This window comes from Medicago truncatula, chromosome 3 (assembly GCF_003473485.1).
Source record: "Medicago truncatula cultivar Jemalong A17 chromosome 3, MtrunA17r5.0-ANR, whole genome shotgun sequence".
Lineage (NCBI taxonomy): Eukaryota > Viridiplantae > Streptophyta > Magnoliopsida > Fabales > Fabaceae > Medicago > Medicago truncatula.
In genome coordinates this window covers 51329744-51342407 of record NC_053044.1, presented here as the reverse complement: position 1 = coordinate 51342407, position 12664 = coordinate 51329744, and the positions used below count along the sequence as shown (strand labels likewise).

The 12664-nt window shown below is 36.4% G+C and overlaps 1 protein-coding gene across 2 annotated transcripts; it reads left to right on the top strand.

Annotated features, from left to right (window-relative positions):
• Positions 1–768: 768 nt before the first annotated feature.
• LOC25490008 (endo-1,4-beta-xylanase 1) lies at positions 769–4908 on the top strand. 2 transcript variants are annotated; one of them, XM_024779743.2, is made up of 6 exons: positions 769–923; positions 1027–1098; positions 1810–2165; positions 2377–2554; positions 2705–3241; positions 3633–4908. In XM_024779743.2, the coding sequence occupies exons 2-6, from the start codon at positions 1057–1059 to the stop codon at positions 4740–4742; spliced, it is 2223 nt and encodes a 740-aa protein (XP_024635511.1). In that variant the 5' UTR covers positions 769–923; positions 1027–1056; the 3' UTR covers positions 4743–4908. The 2 variants fall into 2 exon arrangements, with proteins under 2 accessions (XP_024635511.1, XP_013461832.1); XM_013606378.3 differs by having other exon boundaries at positions 826–923; positions 1008–1098.
• The last annotated feature ends 7756 nt before the right edge of the window (positions 4909–12664 follow it).

Genomic DNA, 12664 nt, shown 5'->3' with positions numbered 1-12664 from the left:
CGTTGAAAACCATGGAACCCCATATTCTTTGTTCTCCCTATTTTGATGTCTCTCATTATACCATAGTGTTTGGTTTTGTGTTGGATAAGAAATATTTTGTTAACTTAACTTGTAAGAAATTCTTTTTTTGAGGGGTTGTAAGAAACTCTTTGTAATTCTTTTTTTATTTACCTCAAATGGATTATTTGTATAACTGTCAAAAACATAACGATAATGTGGTAACATTTACGAGTTACGTAAGAGTTTTGCAAACCGCATAATCATATGATACTAGTGGCATTGGTTCTGCATTTGGGTGGTTTTAATTTGATTTCGTGTGTACTAAGAAAATTTGAATTTATAGTAATCTTGCCAATTTACCAAATGCATCCGAAATTAATACACCTAACTCTAGTGAAACTTGTTATCCAAGCTTCATAGAAATAACTAAGTATGGTAGTGTTAAATTAAGGTTTAATAGCATTCTTCCTCAATTTGTGAACCTTAGGCCTTAGGCTTCCATTCCAATTCAAGCATTGCTTATCTTTTCTGCAATACAAAGCAATATGGGAAATAAACTAATACACGAAGGAACCAATTTCATTTTTATTTTTTTCCCTTTTTTATTGAGATTACTTAAAAGGGTCTTAATTATAATGTATGAAATTGATTTGATCATGTTTTGGATAGTTTATCCTGACAAAAGACAACTTTTGGGACGAAAAGCTAATGGCTTTTCAGCAATGGTGCTCTTGTTGATTGGTTAGGCTCCTTGGCCCCACATTTTTTCTTAGCCTTCACTTCACAAATTTGCTGAGCCAATGCCTATATATGTTGAAGAGTTTCTAGGCCTTCCTTCAAACAAGCAGAGTTTACAACTTTCACTTTGAGCGGAAGCATAAACATTCTCTACCTCGTACATTGTTTGGCTTATTTCTTGCACTGTAAGAAAAGTCTCTTCACAATGCATGTTCTGTTTGTCATCATTGTTTTATTATGAACTGATTTTTTCATCATACTAATTGAAGGTCTTCTGGCTGATTGTAGTATTTGCTTTGGAAGTGTGTTTGAGAAACTATGGAAAGCTCGGAGATGATCAATGCTGGAAACCTCCCTGAGGCATGTACTTCTAATACCCACTATTCAGTATTCCACACTACTTTTCATATGTTTATGTGTTTAATTTGTTAACAAGGGTCATGCATTAACCAAAATGAAATAATTATGTACCATTCGTGTTTGCGTTTTGTTAAGCCGTTCCCTTTGGCTATCGTAGGACATAAAGCATTGGATTTGATTGTAGGAAATAGTTCATGTAGAGCTTAATTATTAGCTAAAGTGCTTGTTCTTATCTAAATAAAAAAAATAGCCGAAGTGATTGTAAATATAAGATGGAATTAGTCTGCTTTGCATATAAATATTAAACTGGTCTAGCAATAGATGTGAGGAAAATGCTTACCTCAGACATTAAACATAGTTTTCTATAGAAGTTCTTGTGCAAAAGGCTGGGAAAAATTGGAAGGGTCATTTTTGTTATCTAATATTCCTAACCGGATTATATTTTATATGGAAGGACCTTCTTTTGGTTTACAAAATCAGTAAAAGTCACTTGCTCCGGTTCAAATGATTACGAGCATAATGCAATTAATGATGCTTGGTGATATTCTACAACCTGTTGAAGTCTAATATATTTAATGAACATCAAAATCATAACTTGTGTAGTGTAGTGGCTATCACTTCTTCAACTGCTATATCCATTTCTCTCTTTGTTTCAAAATATCTTCAAAATTTTTACATAACAATTTTTGATGCATTTCCCCCTTATTTCAGAAGACAACAAACACAAAATGTGTTTCCACTGACGACGAAAACATCATACTAAATCCTGAGTTCGAGGATGGCTTGAATAATTGGACTGGAAGAGGCTGCAAGATTGCAGTACATGAATCCATGGCAAATGGGAAAATCCTTCCGAAATCCGGGAAATTCTTTGCATCTGCAACCGAACGCACACAAAGCTGGAATGGAATTCAGCAAGAAATCACTGGACGAGTGCAGCGCAAGCTTGCCTATGAGGTCACTGCTTTAGTTCGGATATTTGGGAACAATGTCACTACTTCTGATGTACGTGCTACGTTGTATGTTCAAAAACCAGATCTTCGAGAGCAATATATAGGCATTGCCAAGTTAGTATCTCTATCTCATTTATTTCTTTACCAAGGTATACATAGAATAATGATATGACTTTGTGGATGTTTTCTTGGTGATATTTATAAAAGAAAAAGAAATTTGGTGCAGAACTTTCTCATTGAGTTATTTCAAAATCATAAATAATTGATATTAGAATACTCTCTTAACATATCTTTAAATTGCTGAATGGAGTCTGCGTTACTAAAGTGTGCAGGCAACAGATAAAGATTGGGCTCAAATGCAGGGAAAGTTCCTTCTAAATGATTCCCCCTCAAAAGTAGTTGTTTATTTGGAAGGCCCCCCTGGAGGCACTGACATTCTTCTAAATACTTTTGTTATAAAGCATGCAGCTAAATCACCACCTTCGACACCCCCGGATTTTGAGGTTAGGCTTTCATCATATTTTCTGCAGATTACTTTAATTTCTCTTTACACATTCATTGTTACTCAAACACTTAATTGTTTCTATGATGCCTTTTGTTGTGTGGTCGATTCTGTATGCTTCAAGCATTTGAAAATTGTTATTGTATTGCAGAATGTTGCTTTTGGTGTTAATATAATCGAGAACAGCAATCTGGACAATGGCACTAACGGGTGGTCTCCTCTTGGTAATTGTACTTTGAGCGTCGGAACAGGTTCACCCCGTGTTATTCCACCAATGGCAAGAGACTCTCTCGGTCCTCATGAACCCCTGAGCGGACGTTACATTCTTGTAACCAATCGCACACAAACATATATGGGTCCTTCTCAGGCGATCACTGAGAAATTGAAACTCTATTTAACATATCAAGTATCTGCTTGGGTCAGGATTGGTTCTGGATCACATGGCCCTCAGAATGTTGGTATTGCCTTTAGTGTTGACGGCCAATGGGCCAACGGAGGACAGACCCAAGTTTCTGACAGCAGATGGCATGAAATCAGTGGTTCGTTTAGAATTGAAAAGCAGCCATCTAATGTTTTTGTTTACATTCAAGGTCCAGTTTCTGGTGTTGACTTAATGGTTGCTGGACTTCAAATTTTTCCTGTCGATAGGCTGGCAAGGTTTAGATATTTATGCGAGCAGACAGAGAAGGTAACATGATAAAATCTATGTTTATTCTATGACATTAATGGAGATGCACCGTTAGTATAATTTAGTTTTACACCGTCATTCAATGAGAACTCATGGCACTGCAACATAAGCGTTATTTTGCTACTGCCATTAAAAAATAATCGCAAATTATTGAATTTTCATCGGACGTTGGTGTAAACTAGTTTACATCGATTATGATTGTCCCTTTTCTCTTATTATATATCATACACAATTCTTTTTTTGAAAAAATATATCATACACAGTTCTAAAGTTAAATATCTCTTATTTTTTGGTTACAAGTTAAATATCTCTTATATATGAACATAATATTTTACATTGTAACTTTTTGTCTGTTTCTCATTTCAAACATTTGTGACTTGATGCTCTGCAGATCCGTAAGCGTGATGTTACTTTAAAATTTTCTGGGGTGGACACAAGCGAGTATACCTTTGTGAAAGTTAAACAAATACAGAACGATTTTCCAATTGGATCGTGCATCAATAGAACAAATATTGACAATGAAGATTTTGTTGACTTCTTTGTGCAACATTTTAACTGGGCTGTATTTGGTAATGAGTTGAAGTGGTTTTGGACAGAGCCACAGAAAGGGAATTTCAACTATAAGGATGCTGATGATATGTTGGACTTGTGTCAGAAGTACAAGATAGACATTCGTGGACATTGTATCTTCTGGGAAGTCGACAGCAATGTTCAACAATGGGTCAAATCACTGAATAAAAATGATTTACTGACGGCTGTCCAAAATCGCTTAACTGGCTTATTGTCTCGCTACAAAGGCAAGTTCAAGCACTATGATGTTAACAATGAAATGTTGCATGGTTCATTTTATCAAGACAGACTAGGTAAGGATATAAGGGCAAACATGTTCAAGATTGCACACCAGGTAGATCCATCTGCAACCCTATTTGTGAATGATTATCATGTTGAAGATGGAGACGACATGAATTCATCACCAGAAAAATACACACAACAGATTCTTGATTTGCAAGATCAAGGTGCACCGGTTGGGGGAATAGGAATTCAAGGTCACATTGATAGTCCTGTGGGGCCTATTGTTTGTGCTGCACTCGATAAGTTGGCTACTCTTGGTCAGCCAATTTGGTTTACCGAGCTTGATGTGTCTTCCACTAATGAATATGTTCGAGGTGATGATTTGGAAGTGATGTTGCGCGAAGCTATGGCACACCCTGCTGTTGATGGTGTAATGCTATGGGGATTTTGGGAGTTGTTTATGAGCCGCGACAATGCACATTTGGTGAATGCAGAAGGTGAAATCAATGAAGCTGGGAGAAGATTCATTGATCTTAAAGAAGAGTGGTTATCTCACACTCATGGTCATCTTGATGAGCAAGGGGAATTCAACTTCAGGGGATTCAGTGGTTTGTACAATGTGGAAATTGTTACCTTTGAAAAGGTAATTTGTCAGACATTCGTTGTTGATAAGGGTAACTCTTCATTGGTGATATCAATCGATTTGTAAGCCTCAGAAACTTGTATTACATGGTTGAAATGACATGCATTTGTGCTTATGTTCAATTTTTTTTTTCTTCTTAATGAAAATACTAAGTTTCGTAATGTAATGAAAAGATTGCTGGACTTTGTCCTATTGGAAAAGAAATAAAATAATATTTGTTGGTTTGTTATAACTTATAAATCAGTTGCTCACTTGCTGGTCATTATGCTATCATTACCTTTTTATGTTTTACCTTAAATTCTCTAAAAAAAAATGTTTTACCTTAAATGTTTTCTTTATCGTCAAGAAAACTTTTAATGTCTTATTTTGGGTCAACTTTTATTTAACTTGTATTACTTATTGTCATAGCATTTAGAAGCTGTTGGTTTTGACCATTTTTTCATACGTACATGGCGAGTTTTAGCAATGGATTAGCTATGCCTTGAACTTGGTTGATTAAAAAAGAAAGAGTTAAGGTGACGTTGATATCAAATAGCCATAGGCACAACGTCAACAAATTAAGTCAGTCTTGTATTTGTACTTGCAAATTAAAATATTTATAAGCGGCCTATATTAAAAGGTAGAATCTCAAAAAAATGAAAGGTGACCTAATTTTTTTATTTTAAGGTATGAAAGGTGGTATAAATTAGTCCGGATATGCTCCATTTACCCTATTTTCCATTTACTCCATTTAGGGTCTAAAAAATATTTAAGGGTTGAGATTTAATAAATAAAGAAATTATGTCCTCTTGTTCCCTCTTCCTCTGTACGCACGACCACTTTGCCCACTTTCTCTCAACGCCGCCGCCACCATCAACTTCCGTCCACCACCATCAATCACAACTCCTATCTCTTCCCCTTCCTCTTATTTCTCCCATTGTTGCTGTTATTTATTTTTCAAAACAAATGTCTGGAATTTGGTTACAAAATCCATGTCATGAGAGAATTAAAACCCCCATAGTAACGCATCTTCTCTGAAGGGAGAAATAAAAAACGTAAGAAAGTGAGGAAATGAAATCAATAGCTTGCGATGGATCTGAAGAGGAGGGTGCATGTGGTGTTGTTCAGTTGAAGTTGATGATTGAACCATTGACCACTTAGAATGTCTAACTCTCTTAGCACTCGGATCAAACCAAGTGTGAAACTTGAAATTTAAACATATACAAAGAGGTTTTACTCTCATTTTGTATGAATGGTTATATGTTAAGAAGTATCTTAAAAACACTTTCTAAGAAAATATAAAAGTTAAAACTTTTTTCCTGACAAAAAAAACTTTTTATTTTATTTTAAAAACAACAATTTTAAACATTGAAAAAAGTTGAATAATTTGTTTTAAGAGAATAATATTATATTGATTTTCTTAATTTGTGTATGGTATTTGTTAGTATTTTCATATAAAACTAGTTAAAAATTGGAATGAAATTATTCTAAAACCTTCGCTGGTGATAAATGCTTTACGAATAGGGATGGTAATTGGACTTAAAATTGATGTGAGAGTTAACTTAAAATCAGGAATTTGGAGAAACGTGCCACGATGGAGAAGCAACGTGTCACGATTGTTGAAACAAGATCCTGATGCAAGTCACTGGAAAATTCGTGCCACAATGGAATTGTAACGTGGCACGATGGTACGTTGAAGAAAATAACATAAACGTATTTTCAGTGAAGATTTGTTCCATATTTTAAGGGTTACTTTCCACTATAAATATAAGCCTTGTATCAGATGATAAAGTGTGTAGAAAACAGGATTTAGAAGCCAACATACAAACTAGGGTTTATAGATAATTTCTCTTGGCAACAACACTATGGTTGGGATTGTTTTGATTCACCTTGAACAAAACACTATTAGGATTGAGTCTCTTGGTCACGGGAAGAGGCTGGGACTTGGGTAGAATTAGGTTTGAAGACTGATTCTTGTAACTCAAAATCTCTTTGTAAAGAAACTCATATCATTATAGTGGAACATAAAGCTGCTCTCTCCCCTAGACTAAGTCATCATTAGATCGAACTGGGTAAACAAATTCTTGTGTTCCCTTCTTTCTTTTATCTCTTGCTGTTTACTTTTGTTTGAATTATTTACTACCCACTTGATTTGATTAATTGGTATTAATTTGCTCCACGCATCAAGTTTTATTGGTGTGGTTTTCACAATGAATTCACAACAATTGGCGCCCACCGTGGGGCAAAGGTCAAATCAATAACCAGGTATCATGGGTTCGAAGTGGGATATTGAAAAGTTTACCGGTAGTAACGACTTCGGGTTGTGGAAGGTAAAGATGAGGGCAATTCTAATTCAACAAAAGTGTGTTGAAGCATTGAAGGGAGAAGCACAGATGCCTGCGCATCTGACACCTGCTGAGAAGACGAAGATGAATGATAAAGCGGTCAGTGCTATCATTTTGTGTCTTGGGGATAAGGTGTTGAGAGAGGTAGCAAGGGAGACTACTGTTGTGTCTATGTGAAATAAACTTGATTCATTGTACATGACCAAGTCCTTAGCACATAGACAATGTCTGAAACAACAACTCTACTTTTACCGAATGGTGGAGTCAAAACCTATAATGGAGCAACAGACGGAGTTCAATAAGATTATTGATGATTTGGAGAACATAGATGTTAATCTGGAAGACGATGATAAAGCCTTACACCTACTGTGGGCTTTACCCAGGTCCTTTGAGAATTTCAAGGATACTATGCTTTATGGCAAAGAGGGCACTATCACTTTGGAGGAAGTTCAAGCAACTTTGAGAACCAAAGAGTTGACCAAGTTCAAAGAGTTGAAGGTTGATGATAGTGGAGAAGGCTTGAATGTCTCAAGGGGAAGAAGTCAAAACAGAGGAAATGAGAAAGGCAAGAATTCCAGGTCAAAGTCTAGGTCGAAGGGTGGTGGTAATAAAACACAGTACAAATGTTTTATTTGTCACAATCCAGGTCACTTCAAGAAGGATTGTCCGGAGAGAAAAGGCAATGAAAGTGGTAATCCATCCGTTCAGCTTGCAAGTGAAGAGGAAGGTTATGAGAGTGTTGGAGCACTAACTATGACAAGTTGGAAACCTGAAAAGGGTTGGGTCTTGGACTCTGGGTGCTCTTATCACATCTGTCCGAGAAAGGAGTACTTTGAAACATTAGAGCTAAAAGAAGGTGGAGTAGTTCGCCTTGGCAATAATAAGACTTGTAAAATTCAAGGTATGGGCACTATCCGTCTCAAAATGTTTGATGACCTTGATTTGCTTTTGAAGGATGCGAGGTATATTCCTGAACTTAAAAGAAATTTAATATCTATAAGCATGTTTGATGGTCTAGGATATTGTACTAGAATTGAACGTGGTATGATGAGAATTTCTCATGGTGCATTGGTTATAACTAAAGGGTCTAAAATACATGGTTTATATATTTTAGAAGGTTCCACTGTAATAGCTCATGCATCGGTTGCTAGTGTAGACACTCTGGACATAAATAAACTGTGGCATTTGAGGTTAGGTCATGTCAGTGAGAGGGGTTTGGTTGAGCTAGCCAAACAAGGTTTGCTAGGGCATGAAAAATTGAACAAACTAGATTTCTGTGATAATTGCACATTAGGCAAACAACACAAGGTGAAGTTTGTGGTGGGTATGCATAAATCTAGTAGGCCTTTTGAGTATGTTAATTCGGATCTTTGGGGTCCAGCATCAGTTAAAACTCATGGGGGAGGTTCATATTTCATGTCTATTATTGATGATTATTCTAGAAGAGTATAGGTTTACATTCTGAAGAATAAAAGTGACGCTTTTGAAAAATTTAAAGAATGGCATACACTTGTAGAAAATTAGATTGAAACTAAACTGAAAGTGTTGAGAACCGACAATGGCCTGTAGTTTGTTTCAGAGCAGTTTAATGAGTTTTGTACGAAAAGAGGTATAAAGAGGCATAGAATCGTGGCATACACACCTCAACAAAATTGTCTTGCTGAAAGAATGAATAGGACCTTGTTGGAGCGTGTGAGATGTATGTTGTTGGGAGCTGGATTGTCCAAGAGTTTCTAGGGAGAAGCTGTTAGTACTGCAGCATATTTGATTAACATATGTCCATCAATAGGGATAGATCTCAAGACACCTATGAAGGTTTGGAGTGGGAGACCGGCAGACTACTCTAATTTGAAAGTTTTTGGAGCTTTAGCATTTGCTTATGTCAGACAGGACAAACTTGATTCTAGAGCTGTGAAGTGTATTTTCATGGGATATCCTGAAGGTGTGAAAGGTTACAGACTATGGAAGATGGAACCTGGAGGATCAAAATTTATTATAAGCAAGGATGTTACTTTTGATGAGACCCGCATGAAGATGAAGTATAAAGACCTGGATACAAGCTTAGAAACTGGGGTAGAGAAAATTCAGTTTGTGGTGGAGCCTACCAGTGATGAAAGGGAATGGGAGGATCAGACTCCAGTACCTGATGAGAGTGAAGGCCAAGAAATAATTAGTCCTGACTATCAGCTAGCAAGAGATAGGACGAGGAGACAAATTAATCCACCTGAAAGATACGGTTATGCTGACCTTATTTGTTATGCTTTGAGTGCAGCTGAAGAATTGCAAGACTCGGAACCAAAGAACTTCAGGGAAGCATTAGTTTTCAATGAAACAATGACTGACTGAAGGCAATGAATGAGGAAATACTTTCATTGGAAAAGAATCAGACTTGGAAACTTGTTTCATTACCTAAGAATCAGAGGGTAGTGGGAAGCAAGTGGGTGTTTAAGAAGAAAGAAGGTATATCAGGGGTCGAAGCACCAAGGTATAAGGCAAGACTTGTAGCAATGGGTTTTACTCAGGTGGAATGGATTGATTACAATGAAATCTTTTCACCGATGGTAAAACATTATTCTATAAGGGTACTTATGGCGATTGTTAATATGTATGATCTTGAGTTAGAACAGATGGATGTGAAGACCGCATTTCTACATGGAGAGTTGGAAGAAACTATCTATATGCAACGACCAAAAGGTTTCGTAGAAGATAATACAAAAGTGTGTTTGTTGAAGAAATCTTTGTATGGGTTGAAGCAAAGTCCAAGGCAGTGGTATCGTCGGATTGATGAATTCCTAGTAAAGGCTGGTTTTGTGAGAAGCAACTATGATAGTTGTGTTTACATGATGAGAAGGAATGAGAAAGTCATTCTCTACCTTCTCCTTTATGTAGATGATATTCTTATGGCAAGTTCTGACAGGCAAGAGATTCAGAAGCTCAAGAAAAGATTGAATGATGAATTTGAGATGAATGATCTTGGTAATGCAAAGAGGATACTTGGTATGGATATCATGAGGAACCGAAACAAAGGTGAGTTGTTCTTATCTCAAAAGGGGTACTTGAGGAAAGTGGTGGAGCGGTTCAAAATGAAAGAATGAAAGATTCTAAAGTCATTGGCACTCATCTTGGTCATCACACAAAGTTGTCAATAAAGCAGTGTCCTTAATCCGATGAAGAGAAAAGCAAGATGGAGGGTACTCCCTATGCAAGTGGAATTGGAAGCATCGTGTATGGTATGGTTTGTAGTAGACCAGACTTATCCTATGCAATAAGTGTGATAAGTCGGCTTATGACAAATCCGGGTCAAGTGCACTTGCAAGCTCTGAAGTGGGCTGAGATATTTGAATGGGTCTTTGAAAGGTGGTCTAAAGTATACAAGGTCACAACCAGGAAGGGATGCTTTGGAGGGATATGTGGATGCGGACTATGCAGGTAATGTAGACACTAGTAAATCTTTGTCAGGATTTGTGTTTACATTGTTCGGTACAACAGTAACTTGGAAGGCAAATCAACAATCAGTTGTAGCTCTTTCAACAACTCAAGCTGAGTACATAACCCTTGTTGAAGGGGTCAAGGAAGCCATATGGTTGAAAGGTATGATTGGAGAAATGGGGATTAGTCAAGGGTGTGTGAAGATACATTGTGATAGCTAAAGTGTCATTTATTTGGTAAATCATCAGGTATATCATGAAAGAACAAAACACATTGACATTCGTTTGCACTTCATTAGAGACATGATTGAGACAAAAGAGATCATGGTGGAGAAAGTGGCATCAGAAGAAAATCCAGCACACATGTTCACCAAATCATTACCAAGATCAAGGTTCAAGCATTGCTTGGACTTGATTAACTTCATTGAAGCATAGATGAAGGTTGGAGAGAGCAGCAAAGTGATTGATGGTTAAATTGGCATCATCGCTGATTTGAAGTCAAGGTGGAGAATTGTGAGAGTTAACTTAAAATCAGGAATCTGGAGAAACGTGCCACGATGGAGAAGCAACGTGCCGCGATTGTTGAAACAAGATCCTGATGCAAGTCACTGGAAAAATCGTGCCACGATGGAATCGTAACGTGGCACGATTTTCAGTGAAGATTTGTTCCATATTTTAAGGGTTACTTTCCACTATAAATATAAGCCTTGTATCAGATGATAAAGTGTGTAGAAAACAGGGTTTAGAAGCCAACATACAAACTAGGGTTTATAGAGAATTTCTCTTGGCAACAACACTAGGGTTGAGATTGTTTTGATTCACCTTGAACAAAGCACTATTAGGATTGAGTCTCTTGGTCACGGGAAGAGGCTGGGACTTGGGTAGAATTAGGTTTGAAGACTGATTCTTGTAACTCAATATCTCTTTGTAAAGAAACTCATATCATTATAGTGGAACGGAGAGCTGCTCTCTCCTCCAGACTAGGTCATTATTAGACCGAACTGGGTAAACAAATTCTTGTGTTCTCATTCTTCCTTTTATCTCTTGCTGTTTACTTTTGTTTGAATTATTTGCTACCCACTTGATTTGATTACTTGTATTAATTTGCTCCACGCATCAAGTTTTATTGGTGTGGTTTTCACAACGAATTCGGGTACCCGCAAAATATATCTACAATGAGTAGGGTAAAACCTCACATTCATGGGTCTGAGTAATTGACCATAAATTTAAATGGGTATGAGCGTAGATAAGGACATCTTATTGCCTAGCTCTACAATCCGCATACAATACGATTCGCGCTATTCAATTATGTTTTTTTTTTTTTTTTGTCTTTTCACAATCAAAGTGCGGATAATGAGTGTGTGTATGGACACTCAGATGAAAGAGCACTAAAATTATTTCCCACGAAGTTCGAACTTGAATATCTGTATTTTTTTAATAAACGCGAGTATGGGGAGAGACACTGTAGTATCGTATCCATAGGCATCCATTGTCATCACTATTTACGTAAGCGTGCTTGTGTGCAAACGTGTAAAACTTTACCTAATTCTTATTGTCACCAAGCATATAATCCTTTAAAAGCATCAACTTGTTTGGTGCGTTCAATGGAAAGAACGCGTAAGTACTTAATTTGATTGATTATTATCACTGCCAAGTATAGTATTTTCCTCAGAGAGCTGTGATTGGCTCTATGCCGCCGCCAGATACAAACAATTGGTGCAAATCAGAAATTCGATAATGAAAAGATGAATGCATGATTATGAAATGGAGAATGTTAATAGTCCACGGACCATTGGTTATGCACCAAATGAAACAAATTTTTATTAAAAAATAGTGTAATTATTATTTAATAAAAAATGATAGTTTATATTTTTAAAATATAAAATTTTATTTATAGATTTTTCAACCAATGTTCGATGCTGGTTAACAAGACCTGAAATAAAATTGATCATGAATTTAAGACTAATATTATAGTATATCTGAATAATCATCAATGACAATATTTTGTTAAAATCAATCATAAGTTTTCCACTCCAATCCCACGCGTACGAAAAACAAAACAAAAATTGGGACAAATCTTGATGCTAATTTTAAATTTGTCTTTTGTACGTTTAGTCACTTTTGCTCAATCATTTTAATTTATGATCCTCCAATGACATATTTTTATCTTTAAAAATTCATTCGTATAATTGATAACTAACTAATCTAGAAGCATGCTTGATGAACGCATGGAATA